Source organism: Brassica napus, chromosome C6, assembly GCF_020379485.1.
Source record: "Brassica napus cultivar Da-Ae chromosome C6, Da-Ae, whole genome shotgun sequence".
Lineage (NCBI taxonomy): Eukaryota > Viridiplantae > Streptophyta > Magnoliopsida > Brassicales > Brassicaceae > Brassica > Brassica napus.
This window is the reverse complement of record NC_063449.1, coordinates 17,156,519-17,180,156: the sequence shown is the minus strand read 5'-3', so window position 1 is coordinate 17,180,156 and position 23,638 is coordinate 17,156,519. Positions and strand designations below refer to the sequence as shown.

The 23,638-nt window shown below is 35.6% G+C and overlaps 1 protein-coding gene across 1 annotated transcript; it reads left to right on the top strand.

Annotated features, from left to right (window-relative positions):
• Positions 1-21,334: 21,334 nt before the first annotated feature.
• LOC125588379 (putative ubiquitin-conjugating enzyme E2 38) lies at positions 21,335-22,648 on the top strand. Its single transcript, XM_048759696.1, has 5 exons — positions 21,335-21,550; positions 21,644-21,710; positions 21,788-21,927; positions 22,013-22,324; positions 22,394-22,648. The coding sequence occupies exons 1-5, from the start codon at positions 21,335-21,337 to the stop codon at positions 22,646-22,648; spliced, it is 990 nt and encodes a 329-aa protein (XP_048615653.1).
• Positions 22,649-23,638: the final 990 nt, after the last annotated feature.

The window sequence follows — 23,638 nt, the reverse complement described above, 5'->3', positions numbered from 1 at the left end:
ATAACTAATATCCGAGGAAAGAGGTTATATCAAGTGTTCCTCGGAATTTCCTCGGTATTTCTTTAAAAAAAAAAAAAATCAATGGTAGTCTGTTTCCGAGTCATCATCACCAGATGAATCTGAATCTGGATCTTGGTGAAACTCTCCAATCACTGGTTCATCCTCTACGTGAACGACGGCTTCCTCTCCGAAGTCGGTTAAATCGACTACAAGACCAACTCCAGCTAAATCTTCTGCTGCACTTAAGTTGCCGGATGTGCTTGGTTGTAGTGGGTCTTCCAGCTCAGAACTTCCCTGAACTCGGCCTCTCGGGTTGAGTCTTGTAACAGTAACCCACAGATCATCTCTGTTCCTTACCCGGGGGTACTTGATATAACAAACCTGTAACATTTAGAAAAATTATAAATTAATACACATGATGATGAATCATTCTGAATATAACATTTAATTACGTGATCGGCCTGAGAAGCAAGAATGAAAGGATCATAATATTGCAGCTTTCGCCTCGAATTTACTGATGTAACACCAAATGCATCTGTTCTCACACCTCGATCTGGAGTGTTGTCGTGCCAATCACAATAGAAAACAATACAACGCAATCCAACCATGCCCAAATACTTGATTTCCAAAATCTCATGTATGTGTCCGTAGTATACATCATCTCCTGATGCAGAACAAACGCCAGCATCATAAGTCGTACTCGAACATCTCCTCTTCTGAGTTGTGAATGCATATCCTCGAGTACAAAATCTCGGATATGACTTCACAACAAAGTTTGGTCCAACGACCATCTCACGTATCCAATCGTCAAATGTTTCACCTCTGGCCAAACCAGCAGACACCTATTAATAGCACATATATATATGTTCTATCAATAAATGTGAATTAGTATAAATATGTGATAAATTATATTTTAATTTGTTTAAAGTACTCACATAAGTAAACATCCATCCAGTAAATTTTCTCTGCGTCATTTCTTCTAGTTCGTCCTCTGTGGCGTATCTATACTCGAACCGCTTTTCTACCATGAAAATCCTGTATATGATGACAATAATGTAATTAATTAAGATTTAAATTTCAAGTTGTTAAAATAAAAATTTGTAAGCTAATTTATTTACCTCTCATATTGAAGAAAGTCTTCGCAGTTGGTGAGCAAATATGTTTGCAAATGACTGCGCTCCTGCTCAGTAAGTCGACGGTCCTTTGGTTTTCTGCTAAGTCGTCCAACGTCTGTGAAAATGTCTGGAACCGTAACATGATATGTTGCCCGTTCGCCTCTATCATCATGCCGAGCAGGTCTTCTGTTTTTGGTCTGAACTTCTGCTGGAAAGTAGTACTCGGCAAAGTTTGAAGTTTCTTCATTGATCATCTGTGCGACTATAGAACCTTCCACCCTACTTAAATTTTTCACCATCTTCTTCAAATGGAACATATACCGCTCATACAGATACATCCATCTATACTGCACAGGACCACCAAGTTCCAATTCTCTTGCCAAGTGAATAACAAGATGCTCCATAACATCAAAAAATGAGGGAGGAAATATCTTCTCAAGGTTGCACTGAATCACGGCTATGTTAGTCTTCAAATTTTCAATACCTTCAAGAGTCACTGATCTCGTGCATAAATCGCGGAAGAAACCACTTAGCCCTGCAATTGCTTCATGAACATTTCGTGCTAATAGTTCCTTGAAGGCGAACGGAAGGAGGCGCTGCATCATTACATGGCAATCGTGGCTTTTCAAGCCAATAAACTTTCCTTCCTTTATGTCGATATAGTTACGCAAATTTGATGCGTAACCGTCTGGAAATTCCACATCGTTTGAAATCCAATCAAAGAACGCATCTTTTCCCTCTGCATCAAGTCGGTATATGGGAAAAGGAGCCCTACCATTCTCATCAACATGAAGTTCTGAACGAGCGCATATATCGACTAAATCCAGTCCTGACTTCAAATTATCCTTTGTTTTACCTTGAACATTAAGGATCGTGTTCATGAGATTGTCAAAAAAGTTCTTCTCAATATGCATGACATCTAAATTATGCCTTAGCAGATGATCCTCCCCAGTATGGCAGATCCCAGAAAATACTTTTTTTGTGTCAGTTATGTATTCCTCCAACAGCATCTACCGGAAAACGCTCATGTCCACCGACGTTTGGCGTCCTTTCTGCACCAAAATCTCTTAGTTGTATCTTCAAATCTTTCCCACAAATTTCCGGAGATGGACTGTCAAACACCCTCTTGTTCTTCGTAAACAAATTCCTTCTCCTACGATATGGATGATCAGGTGGTAGGAATCTCCTGTGACAGTCAAACCAACACGTTTTCCTTCCATGTTTTAGTTGGAAAGCATCAGAGATTTCTTAACAATATGGACATGATAGCCTTCCATGCGTTGTCCATCCAGACAACATACCATATGCTGGAAAATCACTCATTGTCCACATTAGTACTGCCCGCATTTGAAAGTTTTCTTTACACGAAACATCGTATGTTTCAGCACCTTGAGCCCATAGTTGTTGCAACTCATATATTAGTGGCTGAAGAAACACATCAAGTGATCTCTTAGGATGCTCTGGTCCGGGAACGAGAATCGAGAGAAACAAAAACTCTCGTCGCAAGCACAAGTTTGGGGGTAGGTTGTATGGTGTAAGAATGACGGGCCATAGAGAATACTGTCTTCCACTCTTGCCAAACGGACTGAAACCATCAGTACATAATCCAAGATAGACATTTCTTCTCTCATACTTTGATTGGAAATGCTTTCATGCTTTTGCATCTGAAGGATGTCTGATCTCACCATCTGTTGAGTGCTCCGCATGCCATCTCATTGGTTGCGCTGTGCGTTCAGACAGATACAACCTCTGCAACCTTTCCGTCAAAGGTAAATACCACATCCTTTTATATGGCACTGGAACTCTTCCACTCGTATCTTTTTAACGAGGCTTTCCACAAAATTTGCATGTAACACGCTGTTCATCCGCCCTCCAATAAATCATGCAGTTGTCGCTGCATACATCTCTACATGATACGATAAACCAAGACCAGCTACGAGTTTCTGAACCTCGTAGTATGAACCAGGAGCTACATTATCCTCGGGTAGAATACCTTTTAAAAAATCAGCAATCGCATCCACACAGTCTTCAGCCAAACTATAATCTGTTTTAATGCCCATCAATCTTGTAGCAGATGATAAAGCTGAATGACCATCTCTGCAACCTTCGTACAATGGTTGCTTTCCAGCATCCAACATATCATAAAATCTCTTAGCTTGTGCATTGGGTAAATCTTCCCCTCTAAAATGATCATTTACCATCTGCTCAGTACCTACACCATAATCTACATCCGTTCTAATTGGTTCTTTTAATCTAACCGCTGGCTGAGGTTCGCTAGTACTACCATGTTCATAATCAGTTTCCCCATGATGATACCAAATTTTGTAACTTCGTGTAAACCCACTCAAATATAGATGAGTCCAAACATCCCACTCTTTAATAACCTTTCTATTTTTACAATTAGAGCAAGGACATCTTAACATACCTGTTTTTGCTTCCGGTTGTCGGTGAACTAACCCCATGAATTCGGTTATACCTCGTTGGTATTCTTCCGTAAGCAATTTCGTGTTCGGATCCAAAGGAGGTCGATCGATCCAAGAACGAAAATAATTTGAAGAAGACATATTTTTTATGAATCAAATTCGTGTGTAAATAGAGTAAGAGGGAGGATGAAGATATGGAGTGAATGAAGAGGAAGAGGAGTGCTTGTATTTATAGTTTAAATCCTGCAGACAGACCGAGAAAATTCCGACGGAATTCCGACGCCAACGGCTAGTTCGTCAGAATTTCCTCGGAATTTTGTAAAATCCCCCAACGGCTCTCCAACGGCTATAATATTTCCTCGGAATTCATCGGTTTTTTCCGAGGAACACATATTTCCTCGGAATTTCTTCGGAATATTCCGACGGATTGATATTTCCTCGGAATTCCGTCGGTATATTCCGAGGAAATTCCGAGGAAACCAAATTTTGTGTTTCCTCGGAATTTCCTCGAAAATTCCTAGGGATATTCCGAAGATTTCATTTTCCGTCGGAATGTCCGTCAGAATATCGCTGTTTTCTTGTAGTGTATGTTTCTCTACATATCATCTAGTAACCAAACTTGACAGTATACATCCCATTTCTGTTATGGAGTCAAAACCAGTAGTCATCCTCGTCTGTCATCGGTTTCATCTTCATTAACCTGGTTATGTTCTCCTCATATAACAGTTTCTAGAGTTTATCCATCTTCCATCCTCTGGTGTGATGATCTATAAGCTCACTGAACTTCTATCTGAAATCCCTAAAATGTTTTGCATTAGAGGTCTCCTCACTGGTTCACCATGAATTCATTTCGACACCCTACATTGTGATTGATTTGCCATTCACCGCACATGTTTTGAGGCCCTAAGCTAAGAGTTCTTTACCAAATTGTATGCTTCTCCAACCATAAGATGATAGGAAATCACTATTTTTTTTTTTTTTTTTTTGACAGCAAAAAATGCACAGACTCATATTGACTCTGTGAACCAACTTGGAAACTCTGCATCCATGTGTACGACGAAAGACGGTTGATGCCGGGCACTATGTGCTAAGCTGTCCGCCTTTTGGTTCACCGTCCTTGGTACATGAACGATGTCTGAGTTGTGGAAGGTTCTTCTCAAAAGCTTGATGTCTTCTAAATAGGCTCCAAATGCAGGCCATTCCTCAGGTTCCGAAACCATCTTCACCAACTGAGAACAATCTGTTGCAAACGTAACCTGAAATTGTCTTAAATTTCTCATGCATTCCATTGCCCAAATCAATGCCTCCACCTCAGAGTGAAGAGGTGATAGACATGCACAAAAATTTCGTGCCCCTAACAAACCATCAAAGCCTGGTAAAGTACTAAACCATCCTTGCCCTGAGAATACATCCTTATCTTTCCAAGAACCATCTATAAAACACCATCGTCCTGTATTCGTTTGGATGGAACTATTCTGTGTAACTGGTGCCACTCTCTGATTCCTTAAAACCTGAGCCTCAGCCCAAAGTTTTGATTCCAGTACAGCCAGGTTAAGTGTATCTCTCGGATCAACATCAATATTACTAAACACCTTCTTATTCCGACTTTTCCAAATATACCATAAGATCCATGCAAACTGATGGTCATCCATCTTTGGATTAACTCTCCAGAAAAGATGATCCATATTCGCAAAGAAAGAATCTAGTGGGAAATTATTCGGATTCGAGGGTATCTTAGATAAGACCCACACCTGTCGTGCTGGAGGACAATAAAAAAACACATGGTTCTTCATATATTCGATTCCTCCTGATCACCACAACGTGAGCAAAATATATCTCCATGTATTCCTCTTGCATTTAGGTTCTTCATAACCGCTATACATCCTGAAAGTAGTTGCCATAAGAAATGCCTTATCTTCGGAGGACACTTCAATTTCCAGCAATAGGCTTTAAGAACATCAACTGTGGGTCCATAAAGATCTGGTGGTTTTTCCTTATCTGGATAGACTCTTTCCACTTGATACCCAGATTGGACCGTATATTTTCCATTGTTAGTAAAATGCCATCCAAGCCTATCATCCATCTGATTTGTACTCAAGGGTATACTTGTAATGATCTTAATATCCTCCGGGGAAACCAAAGTGCTTATAGCCTGTAAATTCCATGTACGAGATGCCGAATGTATTAAGGAATCCACGGTGAGATCCGGGTAACAGTGATTAGGGTTTTTATTTGCTGGTCTCGGGCGAGTGAATGGGAGCCAGGGGTCATTCCATACAGATATAGATGACCCTGTCCCCACCCGTTTAATTAGTCCTTTACAAACCAGACATCTAGCAGAATACTCCTCCAGCCATATGACGGGGAGTACTAGCGGATCGGTTCCAGGGGTGAAGCATTCCTATAGTACCGTCCTTTAAAAACTCGAGAAAATAGAGTATTCGGTTTCTCGATCAAACGCCACAATTGCTTACCAAGCATCGCCGTATTAAAATCAGTGAGATCCTTAAAACCAAGGCCACCATCATCTTTAGGAACACATAATTTATCCCATGATTTCCAATGCATACCTTTCGTGCCTCCACCTGGGCTCCACCAGAACTGAGCTACGGCACTTGTGAGCTTCTTCACAGTGGCCTTTGGTAATCTATATACAGACATCACATGATTTGGTAGAGCCATAACCACTGATTTTATAATCACCTCTTTTCCTCCTTTCGTGAAAAAACGAAAAGTCCATCCATTCACTCTATTGTACAAACCCAAACACTTGTACCTTAGATCCTCCAAGACTCTCCGGTAACCCTAAATAAGATCCCATTCCACTTATATTCTGAATCCCCAAGATATCTCTTAATTCTTGTCGACAAGATTCTTCAATCTTATGTCCGAATTGAATTGAAGATTTCTGGAAATTGATTTGTTGCCCTGAGACCGTCTCATATTCCTTAAGAATCCTAAGAATAGTCTGACACTCTTCCTTTTTTGCCTTACAAAAGAAAAGATTATCATCTGCAAACAATAAATGAGAAACTGCTAGGCAAGCTCTCGCTACCTTTAGTCCCGTTAACTGTTTCAGACGTTCCGCCTTTTTTATGTTTGCAATTAGTGCCTCCGTGCACATAATAAAAAAGTAAGGAGATAAAGGATCCCCTTGACGTAATCCCCGCTAGGGAATTATCAGTCCTCGTGGCTGTCCATTAATAAGAACCCTGTATTGAACCGAAGATATACATTCTCTCATTAATTTAATCCAATGCGGATCAAAACCCATTTTGTAAAGAAGAGCCTCAGTAAAATCCCATTCTATCCGATCATAAGCCTTGCTCATATCCGTCTTTATCGCCATAAACTTGTTCTGACAAGATTTATTTGTCCTTAGTCCATGGAACATTTCCTGGGCGATAAGAATATTATCCAAAATTAATCTTCCTGCCACAAAAGCCGATTGAGTTTCCGATATTAGCCGTGGGAGACAAATTTTCAGCCGTTGACACAAAACTTTCGATATGATCTGGTAACCAACATTACATAAACTTATCGGTCTCAATTCCGTCATTCTTGTAGGTCTTTCCGTCTTTGGAATCATACAAATATTGGTGATGTCTAAACGTGAATCCAGCTCGCCCGTAACCAGAAAATTATTAACCAACTCTACAACATCCTTCTTAATAATATGCCAGAAATGCTGGAAAAAAAGAGCAGTCATCCCATCCGGCTCTGGCGTTTTTTCAGGATGCATCATGAATAAAGCCTGTCGAACCTCTTCTTCCGTTGCTGTACGCATTAATATTTGATTCATTTGTGGAGAAATGGCGGGTACAATCTCATCCAAAAAACTATCAAATTCCATTGGATTAGTAGTAGCAAACAAACCCTCAAAATAATCAACCGCTACCTTTTCAACTCCACTTTCACCCGTAATCCAATTACCCAATTCATCATGTAGACCCACGATTTTATTACGGATCCGGCGTTGTTTTGTTAACGCATGATAAAATTTAGTATTAAGATCTCCTGATGAATACCACATATTCCTACTTTTCTGGTGCCAATATTCCTCTTCATCCCTATAAGCCTCTTGTAATTTCCGAGAAACCTCAAGAATCTCCTCTTGTATTCTATCATTATCTGTCTGTACTTCTTCTAACACCTGATGAAGATCTTTAATTTTATCCTTTCCATATGGTTGATTGTCCTTATGCTAGGAAGATATTTCATGGCGACAATTACTAATTTTTGTAACAAAATCCTCAACCCGTCCTTCCTGATTCTCCAACCAACCTGACATTATTGATTCCATCAGACCCTCTTGACCAATCCACCTCTTATCGAACCTAAATTGTCCCCTTTTTCGTCTATTAATTTTATCATCCAAAAAGGCCACCACTGGGCGATGGTTTGACCCCACCAATCTCAAATATTCCGTATGAGACCATGGGAAGAGTGTGTGCCATTCCTCATTCGCTAAAGCACGATCCAGTCTACATCTAACCGTCACTGCCCCTTTTCCTTTACCTCTTCTCCCTTGCCAGGACATAGTATTACCACGAGTCGGAAATTCTAATAATCCACTGTTCCTTATCATATTATTAAAAGATATAAAAGATGTCGGACATCTCACAGCTCCGCCATCCTTCTCATGATTCCCGGTGATTTCATTTAAATCTCCTATAATAAACCAGGGTTCCGATCATGATATTCCATATCGAGTCAACCTCTCCCAAACCACCGCAATTTTGGGACCGGATCATCGTAAACAAAAGTAAGAAAAACTTGTTTCCCCTTCACTACCGCCTCGATATCTATCATCCTATTACTAGAATATAGAATCTTGACCTGATGCTCAATATTATAAAAAAGAGCTAAACCTCCACTTCTCCCAGATGGATCCACAGTAACCAGACTATCAGAGCCAAAATGAGATTGAACACCTTGTACAAATGCAGCATCATGTTTTGTTTCAGATAAGAAAAAAAATTCTGGTTTATGTTTATGCCATATTTCTCGAAGGTAACTGATGGTCCAATGACTTCCAAGTCCTCTACAGTTCCAGCTTAATATATTCATATATTAATAAAATTGGATTGCTCCTTGGAGCCTGAATAATTCGGCTTAAAGATGCCAACGAAATACCTACTATCCACACCCCTCTTCCATTTTGTTAATCCAAAATTCAAAAAATTAACCAGCTGAATACACCAGAGTATTGAAATCTCCAAATAAAATAATACTCCCGATTCAATCACATCAGAGCAAATAACTTTGTTTCCCAATTCCTTATAACCTCTGTTTGGAATTTGAGCTAAAAAGGCTAATATATGTAGTAAACATATCCATATTTTCACTACCATCCACTTTATAATGTAGCCCAACCATCGAAAGGTGTGAAACCTCTCGTAATCCAGAAACACCTGAAACTTCATTAACATTAAATAAGTTTCGATACTACTCCCCACATTGTACCAGACATTATGTTCCACAAGGCGCCATATCATGCCACGCTCATCCCATCGCCATAATCGTTAAAGCCACCACCACAACTGTCCAATTCTCTCGTTATCCTAATAACACGATCGAACCATCCAAATACCCACTTTAATAACCAGAGTCCCGACCTCTCGAATACAATCCCATGTGAACCGTGGAGCGTGCCTGTAGTAAGGCCAAATACAAATATATATAATCATGATACAAAATGATGGTTCCCAGTCAAGCCATCTCACTCCAACACAAGGTGACCGTAAAATAAGATTCCTAACACCACACTGAAACCCAAATCTTCCACCATAAGATCCATATATTCCAAAAGAGACAAAGCTGATGATTAAAGATACATTGATACACACTGATACGTAGTACCACATATCCCACAACCAAATTAAAATCCATTGCTTAACCATAACCGAAAGCGTAACCAATAAACATAAAAAAGAAAAAACCATTGCAATCTCATAAGCCTTAACTAGAACGAATAAAAGAGAAATGCTCATAGAGCTTATTTTAAAAATCCAAATGCCAACACCAAGAGCCAAGCCCCGCTTGCTCGAATCCAACCAGACGTTGTGTATCATAAAATTATGGTTTAGGGAGTCCCGACTTCGGGTTTGACGTGCCCTTAGCATCCATTTGCTTACTGTTTTCCCCCTGGCGCATTCCTGATTTGACTCCAGTACGTTTACGTGGGGAAGCCCATACGCTAGCCATCCTCATCTTCGTGCTAACCGCAGTCCCAGCCGCTGGCTTAAAAAGTCGTTTGTGTGTTCCATGTTGCTTTGCCATTTCTACATCAGTCGTGCCTTTGCCATCCACCGCAGTAACCAGTGCCTCATCCTCGTGAATATCTTCATTACCAGCCCTGTCCAGCTCTCTCATTGCTTCCTCCACCTCTCCTTCTGAGCACTCCTGTAGCTCATCTACAGCATCCATATCAATCCCATTTGCAAGAAAACCTTCTCTTATCTCATCCATATCCATAACCTTATCTTCATTGAGCGTGGATGAATCTCCTACCAGACTCTGAATCACCTGTAACCCACTTTCTGCATCCATGGGATCTGAAATGACCTCTGTTCCAATCGCTTGAGTCTTGGCGAGCTCCTCCTGAAAAGTTTGTGAAGGTAATTGTTGGTTGGAAGCCTCAACAGCCTTGATTTCACCCTCCTCTGGAGCCTCGACAGCCTTGTTCTCCGTAGCCTTTAGATTTGAACCTCACTGTAACTGTTGATCTCCTATCGGTCCTGAGACACCCCTAGAACTTCTCTCCTGGACAGCCATTCTTGAATCCTCTCGTCGTGGCATGCGCTGTCTAGAAGCCTCTCCATCCCCTCTGTAGCTTCCACGATTGTTGGCCGATCCCTTGTTCCCTTTCTCAGCCGCCCACACCCACTTAAAGTCAGTCTCCTCACCCATTTTTCCTTTGCCCTTCCCATAATAGTCTCTACCATCTCTCTCCTTCTGCTGATAGCCCGTATTCCCATTAATGACAACCCCTTTGTAACTCTGAGCCCTATCTGCATGCTTCCCTCCTTCTTGCCACCCCCCATTACCATCTCTATTTTCCTTCTTCTTGTCTGGACTTGTCTTCATCGCCGGCTTGGCAAGAGGACATTTATCTTCTGTGTGACACAAACTGGCACAGATTGGACAATATCCAAATAGTTTCTCATATCTTAGTGAGATCGCCGCTTCCACTGCCTCATAATACTCTCCCCCTTTAAAGTTCACCGTAGTCTCAAAACAGAGCTGTTGGAAAGCATCTATCACCACATGGACACGTAAATGCTCAAGATCCACAGAAACCGTCCTGCCCAAAGCATCACCTATGCTTTCCAAAGTAGCATGTGTCCTGAATTCCATTGGAACACCTAGAACTCGCACCCAGAACGGAATCTCCGCCGGGAACAGCTGTGACTTCCTCGGTTGCCATCTTGCAAGAGCCACCATCCAGTAATCGAAATGATAAGGCTGCAGCTTCAGGACCGCTTCAATCTCCTCCTCCTTCTGGAAATCAAACTGAAATTTTCCATGCCCCAAATCTGTCCCCACCACCCGATCCTCCAGTTTCCAAATTTTTGGAATGTTCTGTAACAAAGCCTTCATTTCTTGCGCCGGTGGATTCATACATCTTCCGATAATGGTTCTTGAATAGGTCTTGACGAGAGCGGAGTTATCAAAGTGTGGCACCGAGATCTTCAATCTTTTTCTGGCACCCTCACCCTCCTTAATGTCCCCACCTGCTCCCAGAAGCTGACTCTGTGTCATGATCAAACAAACAACAGCAAGACGATGATTTTTACTAGAGAGAGCTATCAGATAGCTTGAATATGTGATACAGAAAGTAAAGCACCATCCATGCTTTTTATTCTTGTTACAGTTTCCAAATTCTCCCGACCCAGATTTTCCCCCATTAATGCCAAATATATTACAATTGAAACCATGATTGTGTCCTCCTTTCCAAGTTTTCTGTAGTATCTGTTCATCACAGACCCACGAGATCCACAAGCTCCATATCCCTATTGTATCCAATCCGAAATTGATTCTTCGAATCCCATGTTGAAAGAATAAATTCTTTCGTAATGAGTAGACTGAATTAATACCTGTAAAGTCAGACGATCTCATCTTAAAGAGGATCGAAATCGAAATCCATTTCTCCCCATCGAGATCCTTTGCTGCAAAATCTGTAGATCGTATCCCCACCACATAGATATGATCACAATCCCTTTTAATCACCCTGTATCCGGAGAATCCCGTCTTTCCCTTTCTGATCAAATCCTTGTCAAGCCATGACTTCTCAGTTCTCCAGATCTTTACTATCACACCAACCCGTTCGTTATCCTCATCTTTCCATCGATTTCCCAGCTCACAATTTTCAAAAACCATCAAAACCCTAGAGATAGATCGCCGTCGCCATCGCCATTACGGTTTCTTTGTTTTTTCAGATTTGTGTATCTCAAAATAACATTTCTATCACTATTTTTGAAATATTTGCTTGTAAACTGATGTATCTTGGTATTTACTAATTATTTATATATATTGTTTTTAGTGATTTTTTTTGGTTTTTAGTCTTTTATCTATGTTTTCAGATACTATAGGTGTAAATATAAGAGTTTAACTTAAACAATAAAAAGATAATACATAGATATAGATATAAAAGTCTACTTATGTTAATGATTTAATTTTTTTTGTATAATAATATTACAATTTTTATTAAACCATTTTAACAGTGAATGATATTTTTTTAAATTAAATCAATTATAAATAATAAAACAGATTAATGTACTACTTTAATATAATTTTATCATAGTTAATGCATATGGTAATTTTATTTTAATATAATATAGACTATAATTATAAAACTTATAAAAGCAGCATAGAATTTTTTTATAATAAATTTTTAATTAAGATTAATTTATATTATTATTATATTACATATTACAAAATTAATTAATACAATAGTTTGTAAAAACTATTTGAAATTTTTAATAAGATTTTTGTTAGATTTTCTCAACAGATTATGTTATAATTAAAAATATTATAGATATCTATTTATTAATGTGAATAATTCATAATAATGAAATGGTCATACTATGACTTTTGTACAATATAATTTTTTAGTGACTTTATATTTTTATGGAATAAAAATGACTCTATTTTGATAAAATATATTTTAATAAAATAGATTAATAATATGTGAGTCATATAAGACATAATTAATGTTTAACAATTATATTTTTCATTTCAAAAATCATATCTAAAATCTTACTGCAAAAATTACATATTAAAAATTTAACAGCAAAAAAAAATTAAAATCACAGCTTCAACCAATCAAGTCAAAACTCTTCAATTTTAGAGAGATCTATCAGCAGTTTTGATTCTTCTTTTTTTTTCAAAAATGGAAATTCATAATTTAAAATGTGAAATAAGAAAGACCATTGTGGACAAAAAAAAAATAAGAAACACGTTTTACAAAAGCGATTGAGAGAAATCTTCACTCTTGTTTTTTTGGGGTCAAACTCTTGTTTATACTAGAGGCATTGCCTCCGCGCAAGTACGGAGTTGTAGACAGAATTCTTGTTTCATCTCAATACTTGTTAGGGTTATTGTAGTTGTGAATTTTGCGTTTTGAGTTGTTTTTCAAGTTTTTAATTGTTATAGGGTTAGAGTTGTGAAGATGAACTGTGTATGCATTGTTCTCTACTTATGAAGGACTAAATTGTGTTAATAATGTAATTGATATAGTTCGTGGTGTTGTTTGCTATGTCACTGAGACTTATTGTTTGTTTGTCTTTTTAATTTGTTTCTTGTACTGTTGAGAGTACATAAATTATATTAAAGTTATTGAGAGTACCTTTTGTTTATAGATATTTTTTCTCCAGTTTAGTTGTGTAAGTTGTGTGTCAGTAATAATTTTTATTATCCTTATTATGTTTGTTATACGTTTTTATTTTATTTTTAAACTTGTTGCTCTTACTGGACCTTTAAAACAAATACATGAAGACTTGTAGAAATAACTATAAAATGAGTAACAATTCTGAGTATTTGGGCCTTAATGAGGTTTAAACGAATTTATGTGTTTCTTATAGGAAGACAATAGCATTGGCATGTTGATATTGGACATGTAAGCTATTTTTATAAGACAAGAGTAGGGAGCAGGTGGAGATGTTGTTGTTGCCTTTGTGTCTGTCAGGATTGTTTCTTGTATCTCCTCGTGTAGATGTGTTTGTTTATCTTTTATTTGACGGGTAATATGTAAACAAAAATCATTGTTACCAGTATTTATCAGAGTTCGTAATTTACTTTTTTTTTTGTTTAGGTAATTTTACTGATTTTGGTTGTCGTTTTGGTCTTCTTCGTTGTGAAAGTAAGTTTGTAAATTGTTAAATAGCTGGCCGTGTAGTTTGTATTTGTTTAGCTGACTCGATGTATGTGTCGTTGAGTTTTAGTTGAAGTGATTGGATTGGTATATTTGTTTTGAAGTTTACTTCTAAGATTAGACAAAAAAGAGAGGTAAACATTAATGATTCGTCTTTTTGGAATTATAGTTTTTGGTGTTTTGATTGTTTGGGTTGTTGTGGTTTCTTTTAAGGTGTAAAATAAAGGTTTGTGTAAAATTAGTTTGATAAGTAAGGGAAATAAATAGACGACCACAGAATAGAAAATATTTTTGATTATTAATGTTAGCACAATATAAATAATAATATAAAGAGAATTGTGTGTTGATTGTTTCTTACGGATCAATGAGGAGACGAATAAGGACTCGAGTTGTTTCTTTGGTAAGGTCAGAGTCCTGGACATAACAGATTTGCCCAACCACATTTGCGAGTTTAAATATCAGTTATGATATCGAAACATAATATAAACCCAAATGCAATATGATAATATACCTGAGAGGTCTAGGTTTGTGTTTGCAATCACTTGGAAATTCTCTAACAGTCTAGTAATGACTGGAAATTGATCTCAGGAGCACTCATGATGACTTCATCATTAATAGTTGGTGAGATGAAACGAATGAGAAATGAATGATCAGTTATCTTGTAACCGGAAATTGATCTCAGGAGCACCTAACAACCTCAAAACAATCGATTTTCACAATGGAACCGGCTTTCAAAGATGACATGTAATGATTAGCACGTCCAGCGGGAATAAACCCATGAATCACGGAATCTGCAAATAATATTATTCAACAAAGAATCAGGAAATCAATTAAAAACAATTATATTAAATAAATGTGATAAATCGAAGATTAACTTACCTTTTCATCAAGGAAGAGAACCGTGATTTCCATAAACTCACTGTCTTTCTTGAAATTCAGGGAATCCCAGAAGCGAGGAGGTTAGAGGCTATGCTCTGACTACTATGACCAAGACGGATAGACTCGAAGGTTGAGTGACGGACGCCGGGGATGCTGATTTGAGGAACTGGAGAGGTAGAAAGAAACATTTTCTAGAAGCTGGTTAAAGCTAAGAGGAATCAATGAGTTTTGTGGAGATGCAAATTGAGTTCATCAAAGATGAGAATCATATATATAGGGTTTCGAGAAGGACAACAAATCAGGAACATTTATGATCAAGCGATTTAAGATGGGGAGATGAAGATTTCACCGGTGAAAAAATAGATTACGAACAGACACACGCCGCAACTCTGTAACTCAAACTTGTCTAAGACAATGATGAATAGAACTCTAAATCATGTTAAACAAAGACAGTTTACAATATGAGAAAACTATAATTGTTTTTTTTTCCACATAACGTGATGAATCTCTTTTAAAAATGAAACTCATAATACACTTGTAGGCCCGGCCCACAGAAAAAAGCGAAGAAGCAAGGATTTCCGACCTTCATAAATATATATTAGCTTCGGCCATCAATGTATAAAGTATCATTTATTTTAGTGGTATAAATGATGGTGTTTATATCTCAATAACCCGGGTTCGAACTATGTGTTTGACATTTTTTTTACTCTTTTTAAAAGTGAGGCCTACAAAACGCTGACATGGCGCGCTGAGGAGAGAGCAAAAACTCAATCATTATAATATAGATTTTTTTTTTTGAGCAGCACTCTTGTTTATATATATATTTATATGAGTTATTCTTGGGTTCACCCCCTAGGGTGAATCTTTAGGTTCACTAACCAATAGGATTTCATTATTTCAAATTCGATATCTTTTAAAAAAGGAAACAAAATATTATCAAGTTATATTATGTTTTTAAAATAAAAAAGTGAAAAAAAAAATAGCAGCTACAAAAAGAATTAAAAAAAAAAAATTTAACGTTGTCAGCAAAACACTAAACCCTAAATCCTAATCCCTAAACCCTAAATCCTAAACCCTAAACCCTTGGGTAAACCTAAACCCTTGGGTAAACCCTAAACCCTTGGGTAAACTCTAAACCCTTGGATAAATCCTAAACTTTAAATAAAAACACTAAACCCTAAAACTCTAAACTCTAAATCCTAAACCCTAAACCCTTGAGTGTTTTAGTGTTTATTGATTTTGATTTAAAGTTTAAAATTTATTCTAGAGTTTAAAATTTATCCTAGAGTTTAGGGTTTACCCAAGGGTTTAGGGTTTAGGATTTAGGGTTTAATGTTTTGCTGATGACGTTAAAAGTATTTTTTTTGTAATTACTACTATTTTTTATTTATTTCTTTTTACCTTTTAATTTAAAAAAGATAATATAATTTGACAATATTTTGTTTTCTTTTTTAAAAGATATCGAATATAAAATAACACAATCCTATTGGTTGGTGAACCTAGAGGTTCACCCTAGGAGGTAAACCCAAGAATAAGTCTATTTATATTAAGGATACATTATTTCCCTTGTAAAAGCTTTGAAAGTGTTTTAGGTATTCTTTCATTGTAGTTTGGGGGCTCTGTGGTTTGTACGTATGTTGATGTCATCACAAATAATATAATGAAAATACACAAAACACCAGTCTTTATGTGAATAGAAGTTCCAAAAAAAAAGTTTAAATAGCAATGTCATATACTCCGTCTGTTTCTAAATATATGATGTTTTAAAACGTTAATGTTGTTTCAAAATATATGATGTTTGGAAATTTTAGGGTTAACTTTATAATTGGTTGAATGATTTTAAAAATATATCTTTAAAAGTGATTTTTAGAAGAACGTAGTTTTCTTAATCTTCATATATTATGAAAGTGAAGGAGTATACTACAAGACGTTTGTTGCTGTAAAATATTTTTTTTAATACTAACAATTCTGATTCCTTATACTAAAATACATCTAAAATTATAGTGATTTGTCAAGTTTTAAACCTACGCACATGGAGTATATCAATATACCAAAATTGGGTTATGGTTTTAGTATTGTCTTATGAAATCAAAGCAATCTGATTACTCAATTAAAAACAGAAAATTATTTCAAATCACCATCCCGTTTTATATAAAAGTATATTGTAGATCAAGTGGTTAAGTAAATCTCTATGGGACAATTAAATATCGCAGTCCAAAGAATATGTAGTCGAAAAATAAAGTTGTGACATCACAAGCATTATATATTAAAGAAAAATAAACACATATTTTTAAAAGTAATGCATTATAATAAACTGATTCAAATTTACAGAGAAACTTGTACTGGCTTCATCATCAACTACACGATTTTACATTTTACTTTGACAACACAAAAAAACATAATCGTGAACTTACATACAAGAGCCGAAGCAAAACATTACACCTACAACTAAAAAGAAAAGCATCAAGAAAATCATACCGAAAAGAACCATTGTTCTTCTCTTTCAATTGTTTAAGAATTTAAACGTACATAGGTTTGTTTTCCACAAGAATTAATAAAAAATATCATAATTCCCTATAAATAAGAAACTTTTGTGCATATATTTAATATACATTTTATATAAGTATAAACCAACCATTATAATGTTTGTTTTCCATTCATAATTGAATTATCTTTATATTTCTTAACACTTAATATATTTGGACGAGGTTTAGTAAAATTATATCTAAAACCGCTTTCAATGAGACATATATTATATACACCAATAATATAATAAAACTAATATAAATTTCGAATTTCAAAAAGTTAATTAATTTATATACACTAAAATGAAATATTTTTTATTTAATAAAAAATATATCTTAAAATAGAAAAATCTAAAATGGAAACTTTTTGTAAATTAATACCTTTATAAATTAATAAATATCAAAATACCAATATTATTTATTTGTAGAATTTTTACTGTATATATATATATATATCTAAAGTAGGTTTTTATCCTTTTTTATTACATCAAATAAGCAAGCAATGTACCAAAAATTGAACCATAAGCACATTTCTTAAAAACAACCAATATTTTAGTTAATTATCTATACAAAATTAAAACCTAGCTGGGTATATTTCGTATATCAGGTACAGCAACGTTAATAAACATATTTTATATTCAAATAATCTGTATGAGGTAGTTAGGCACTTTTTAAGAAACTATATTTCTGAATGCCTAAATATATCTTTTGAAAGTTATTTTAGAAAATTCGTTTTGTTTAGATCCGATTTTTGAATACTATTTACTAAAATTTATAATTGCTTGAAAGACACAATGCATATTATAATATTTCAACTCTTTTTAGTCGCACATACTTAAGAAATTTTTTTTTATAAGTTTACAAAAATAAATATTCTAAAATGTATAAAATTTACTTAAAACATAAATTTAAAAGACTAAATCCGCGCGTAGCGCGGAAAAAAAACTTGTAATGATAAAGACAAAAACAAGAAAAACACAGGAACAAAAAGATATCCAAATAAAATCACATTTCATATCTCCTTTTGTTCCGTCTAACGATTATATTGATGAACCAACAAATACAATTTAGTTCAGAGACACATATAACCACGAGGAGAACTTGATTCGAATCTTTTCCAAAGATCACCAGAGTGCTTTTCCGCATAACTTGCATTAAAGAACCAGACATAGCATCCTCCTTAAAGATGAGTCTCATAAAAAGAATTGCAAGGTTTAAGCTTATCTCGAGTTGGAGTTGAGCGAGCTTGAACCTCCACCGTTGAACAAACGAAACCTGCAACCACCATTGCTTCATCACAACATAAACATTCAGCATGACGACATCACTACGATGAAAATGCAGTTTGATGAGATGTTATGTATCAGTTCGTGCAGTACTACATGAGTTAGTACGACTGTGTGTGATGGGTTTTGTTGGAGTTCGTGTTTTGTGATGAGTATGAGCTTGCTGAGCTTAGAAAAGGAAAGATGATAGTGCCTGAAGACATAACGACGTTTTTCATAAAGAAAAAAAGAGTTTGCTTGAAGTTAAAGTTTTCCAATAAAGAAATGGAAAGTTGCTTTAAGTGTATTTGGAAGACTTGTAGAACAAGTTAAAGACGTGGAGATCAAGTTCTGGTCTGCTATGAGAAAGCCATATCCCAGAGAAGAAATAGAGAGAGGTTTCCTTGGTGTGTGTTACTGCTTAGTGTCGAAGTATATTTTGAAGCATTGTTTGATGGAGTCTGACGTGGATTTAGTTTGTTGGTGTTGACGCTTTCTGTGGTGGAGTCGGCCACTACTTGGAGTTTGTGGTGAGCTTTGTGTGTGCGCTTGGGTAATTAAGTTTAGTGTCATTGGTGTGCGTTGGCTGTTAACGTACTTGGTGAAGTATTTTCGAGATGTGGAAGATTGAAACCTAGACTTAGGGCGAGTTTAATTTCATTGTGGTGGTATGTGAAAATTGCATATGTAGAATAAGCTCCAGTGCACGGAATAGTGATCTATGCATGTGTGCTTGATTCCTATCGTCATAAATTATTTACTTAGAAAAGAGCGGTAGTAGACACCAGTGTGTGTTGTACCATATAGCAATTGTATTTGGTTTCATAAAATTGTTGATGTTAAAATATCTAATATCTATTTGGTTTTATTTTTTAGTCTACCACAAACAAGATTTCTATTTAGAATGTGATTTATATAATTTTCACTTAGTGTTTATTTCACAAAAAAAAAACCAAATATGTAGTTTATATGGAATTTTTTAAAACATTAAGTAGTTCTAATTGAGATTATATTTAGAAAATTTCTCTAAGATAGCACTAAAATATTTTTATCATAAATATAGCACATAATAGCACAATGACCAAAATGCATCATTAAAGAGGTAAGTAGACACTTATACCATTAATGTTAACTAATCTAGATTTAAGATTTAGGTTTGAAGGGTAGGTGGAGTTTTGGGAGGTACGGTTAGGATGTTTTTTCTTTAATAAAATTTATAATTTAATATAATTTTTTAAAAAGAATTTTTGGATTTCAAAATAAAATTTTGAAAAAATCAAAGAGTTTGAATTGAAAAACATATTATTTAAAAAATAATAAAATTTTTACTTTTTTTATTCAAATAATTATTTATATTTATATATGTAGAAAGTAGGGGTAAAAAGATCTTTTACCTCTTTAATGAAAATAGTTTGGTCATTTTCTCCTTTCTGTACTATTTTGTTAAAAAAAAACTTATTTGGCGTCTTTTAAGAGAATTTCTCTTATATTTATGTAATTTTATATATAAAAAAAACTTTGTTGGTGTTTTACGTTAACAAATTTGATTTAGAAGATAAATATTCAATTTAATTGATAACTTTATAATGTACTGCTATATTTTAAGTAATGCAATTTTAGATTTCTCTTAAACAAATAACATTTATATTTCAGTTTTTTTAGTTCATAAATTTAATAAGTGCTTTGTTTGTTTTAAAAACTTCGCAAATCCCAATAATAAACCAAAATAAAATATATGATACTGTAAATAAAATAACAATACGATCAATAAAAACTAGCTACATCAAATTAAAATCAAATTAGAATTTTAAAAACAAATATCATGACAAAGTTGAATATTTTGTAAAGTAAAATATGTTAAAACATCACAACCCACTAACTCAAAAATACATGCCTTAACTAAGAAAATAGAAATATAAAACTAAAAAAAAAAAAATATTAATATACTGCTAAAATTTAGTTTTTTCGTAAATATTTATTTTCACGTATAGGATAAGTTACCTAGTATGCTGTTAAATGATTTAAACTATAAACATAGAAAAGAAAATTCATAATTTAAAATATTAAATAAATAAAAAGACCTTTTACAAAGGCAATTGAGAGAAATCTTCACTCTTGTTTATATATATATATATATATATACACTACGACGCGAATGAAAGCTAAGAGACCCAACAAAGATTTTGAGTTCGTCAATGGAGCCCGCTGTGAAAAAGGTTCCATCTTTCTGTCCTTTTGTACAGTTAAATCTGTTTAACCATGCTCAAAATTTACTGATTTACCTGGAAAAAGTGATCTTTTGCTCTCTTAGGGCTTCGTTAATACGTGATTATCATCTCGGTGTGTTCAGGGTTTTGCTTTTGTTTCAGGGTTTATGTGGGTTTTGGTTTTAGGGTTAATGAGCGATGATCATCTCTGTCTTTTTTTTTTTGTTTAGGGAAAGTTTGATTATCTTTTACTTTGTTTACTATTACTTACTGTTTCTCTTTGCTTTTGCGCTGATGGGTTTTGTTTTATCCGTTCCTGATGAATCACTGATTGTGTTCTTACAGTTTTACTGAGTAGAAATAGATTAATTTTCTGCTCAATTCAACTGATTTACCTGGAAAAAAAGTGAACTATTGTTCTCTTAGGGTTTCGTTGATGTGTGACGATTATCTATGTGTGTTTAGGGTTTTGTTTTGATTTAGGGGTTTAGCTCTTCTTGAGTTTTGTTTTACTAAACTCTCAGGATATCCCAGCTGACCTGGAGATGGGGATGTCTACTACTGATCAGCCTTGGGGGTGTCTGAATTCTAGCAGCAACATAACTTCAAAACCAAGTAGAAACAGTTCTTCTCATCCTAGAGCTCCTGTAGAGGTTGTTTCTTCGGCTCAAGTTAATTTTCTGCGGCACTTTAAAAGATTTGACACTGTTGAGGATTTCTCAGATCATCACTATGTTTCTAAGGGGAATGCTTCGAAGCAGGTGACGGTTACATTCTATTCATCATCTCAAGTGTTTGTTTCTTAGATATTCAACAAACTGTAACGTATAGCTGCCTCTCTTTGATCTTATCAGCACTCAAAGACTTGGGTGAAAAAGGTTCAAGTAGATTGGAAGATATTTCTTGAGAATAATTTGCCAGGTTTGGTACGTTTATACCAATGCAGTATGCTTGCAACATTTGTTATTAAAACTTTACTCTTTCTTTGTTGCAAACAGAGACGATATCTGTGCGAGCTTGTGAATCAAGAATGTATCTTATGAGAGCTGTAATTATTGGAGCAGAGGGGACTCCTTATCATGACGGTCTTTTCTTTTTTGATATTCACTTCCCTGATAACTATCCTTCAGTGCCACCAGTAATACCCTCAAGAACTACTTTCTCAACATGCCTTCTGTTATTGAGCCCTTGATGATTGTTGAATTTTTATTTGTTGGTGACAGATGGTTCATTACCATTCTGGTGGGCTTAGAATCAACCCAAATCTATACAGCTCTGGTAAAGTATGCTTGAGTCTTCTCGGTACCTGGAATGGTAACCCGAGGGAGCAATGGCTACCACAGGAGTCCACCATGTTACAGCTTCTCGTCTCAATCCAAGCACTCATCTTGAATCAAAAACCATACTTTAACGAACCTGCCTACGAGCGGACCAAGGGGACTCCATCAGGCGAGGCTTATTCCAAAGTTTACAGTGAGAACGTATACATATCGTCATTAAGAACGATGGTTTACGGCATGAGAAAACCACCAAAGGTAAATATCTAGTCAAGAACTTTGTGTTTTCTTGAATTGTTATGAAACTGTGCTGTGTGATGTGTGCAGCACTTTGAAGAGTTTGTTCGTAGCCATTACTTTGAGCGGGCTCACGATATTTTGAAAGCAGCCAATGGTTATATAGACGGTGCTCCTGTTTGTTCCATAGTTAAAGGAACTAGCCAGGTCGAGTCCATGAAATTTAGGACCGAAGTGGCTGTCTTTATGAAGACAGTTGTGGATGAGTTCGTTAAACTAGGAGTCAATGAGCTTGAAGATATACCGGAACAACCACCTGTCATTCATACTGACACATCGAGGTAAGCCAAGTCAACCACTTTGTTTCATGTTTTTAATCATCCCCAAGCATTAGGAAATACAGTCTTACCTTTTTGCCGTAATTTTATGATCATTGATCTTTTTATGAATTATTTTTGAGAAATTGAGAAGTAATTATCAAATGTACATTTTCATTAGCATTTGTATTTGATTAACTGCTTTTAGATTTTAATCTTGATTTTTATTTTTTATTTGTTCTGTCAACAGAGCGTGTAATATAGTCACTACAAGAAAACAGCGGTATTCTGACGGACATTCCGACGGAAAATGAAATCCTCGGAATTTCCCGAGGAAACCCAAAATTTCCTCGGAATATACCGACGGAATTCCGAGGAAACATCAATCCGTCGGAATATTCCGAGGAAATTCCGAGGAAAAATGTGTTCCTCGGAAAAAACCGATGAATTCCGAGGAGATGTTATAGGGATTTTACAAAATTCCGAGGAAATTCCGACGAACTAGTGATCGATCGATCGATGCATTTTAGGACATATACCCATCGATCAATCACATTGTTACGCTTTGGTCCATCTTAGTGATCGATCGATGCATTTTTGGACATAAATCCATCGATCGATCCGTTTATAAAAAAACATTCGAGATTTTGAAACCCCAAACACTAGTTCCTCGGAATTTCCTCGAATATTTCGAGGAAATTCCGAGGAAATAGGGTTTTTAAACCGAAAACAACGTTTTGCGGTTTGAATAACACCTATATAACCCTTATTAAGTGTCTTACGTTCATTATGAAGTCAAAAATTTGTTCCTTACCCTATAATAAACACTTTTCCGATTGTATGAACGAAATCCCCACAACATAAGAGAAACACTTATACACTTTAATGAACGGTAAAGGGAATACTTACAATTCGTTTTGAAATTTGTTATTTCATGGTTTATGCTCATCTATACAAAGAATCCTCAATGGTATGCATTACAATTGTATAAGAAATGAAATACGGCAAAAAAAAATTG

Coding starts and splice junctions, on each gene's coding strand:
- LOC125588379 (XM_048759696.1), top strand. CDS start 21,335: ATGGGGATGTCTACTACTGATCAGCCTTGGGGGTGTCTGAATTCTAGC. Junction 21,928..22,012: donor ACTATCCTTCAGTGCCACCA/GTAATACCCTCA, acceptor TGTTGGTGACAG/ATGGTTCATTACCATTCTGG. Junction 22,325..22,393: donor GCATGAGAAAACCACCAAAG/GTAAATATCTAG, acceptor TGATGTGTGCAG/CACTTTGAAGAGTTTGTTCG.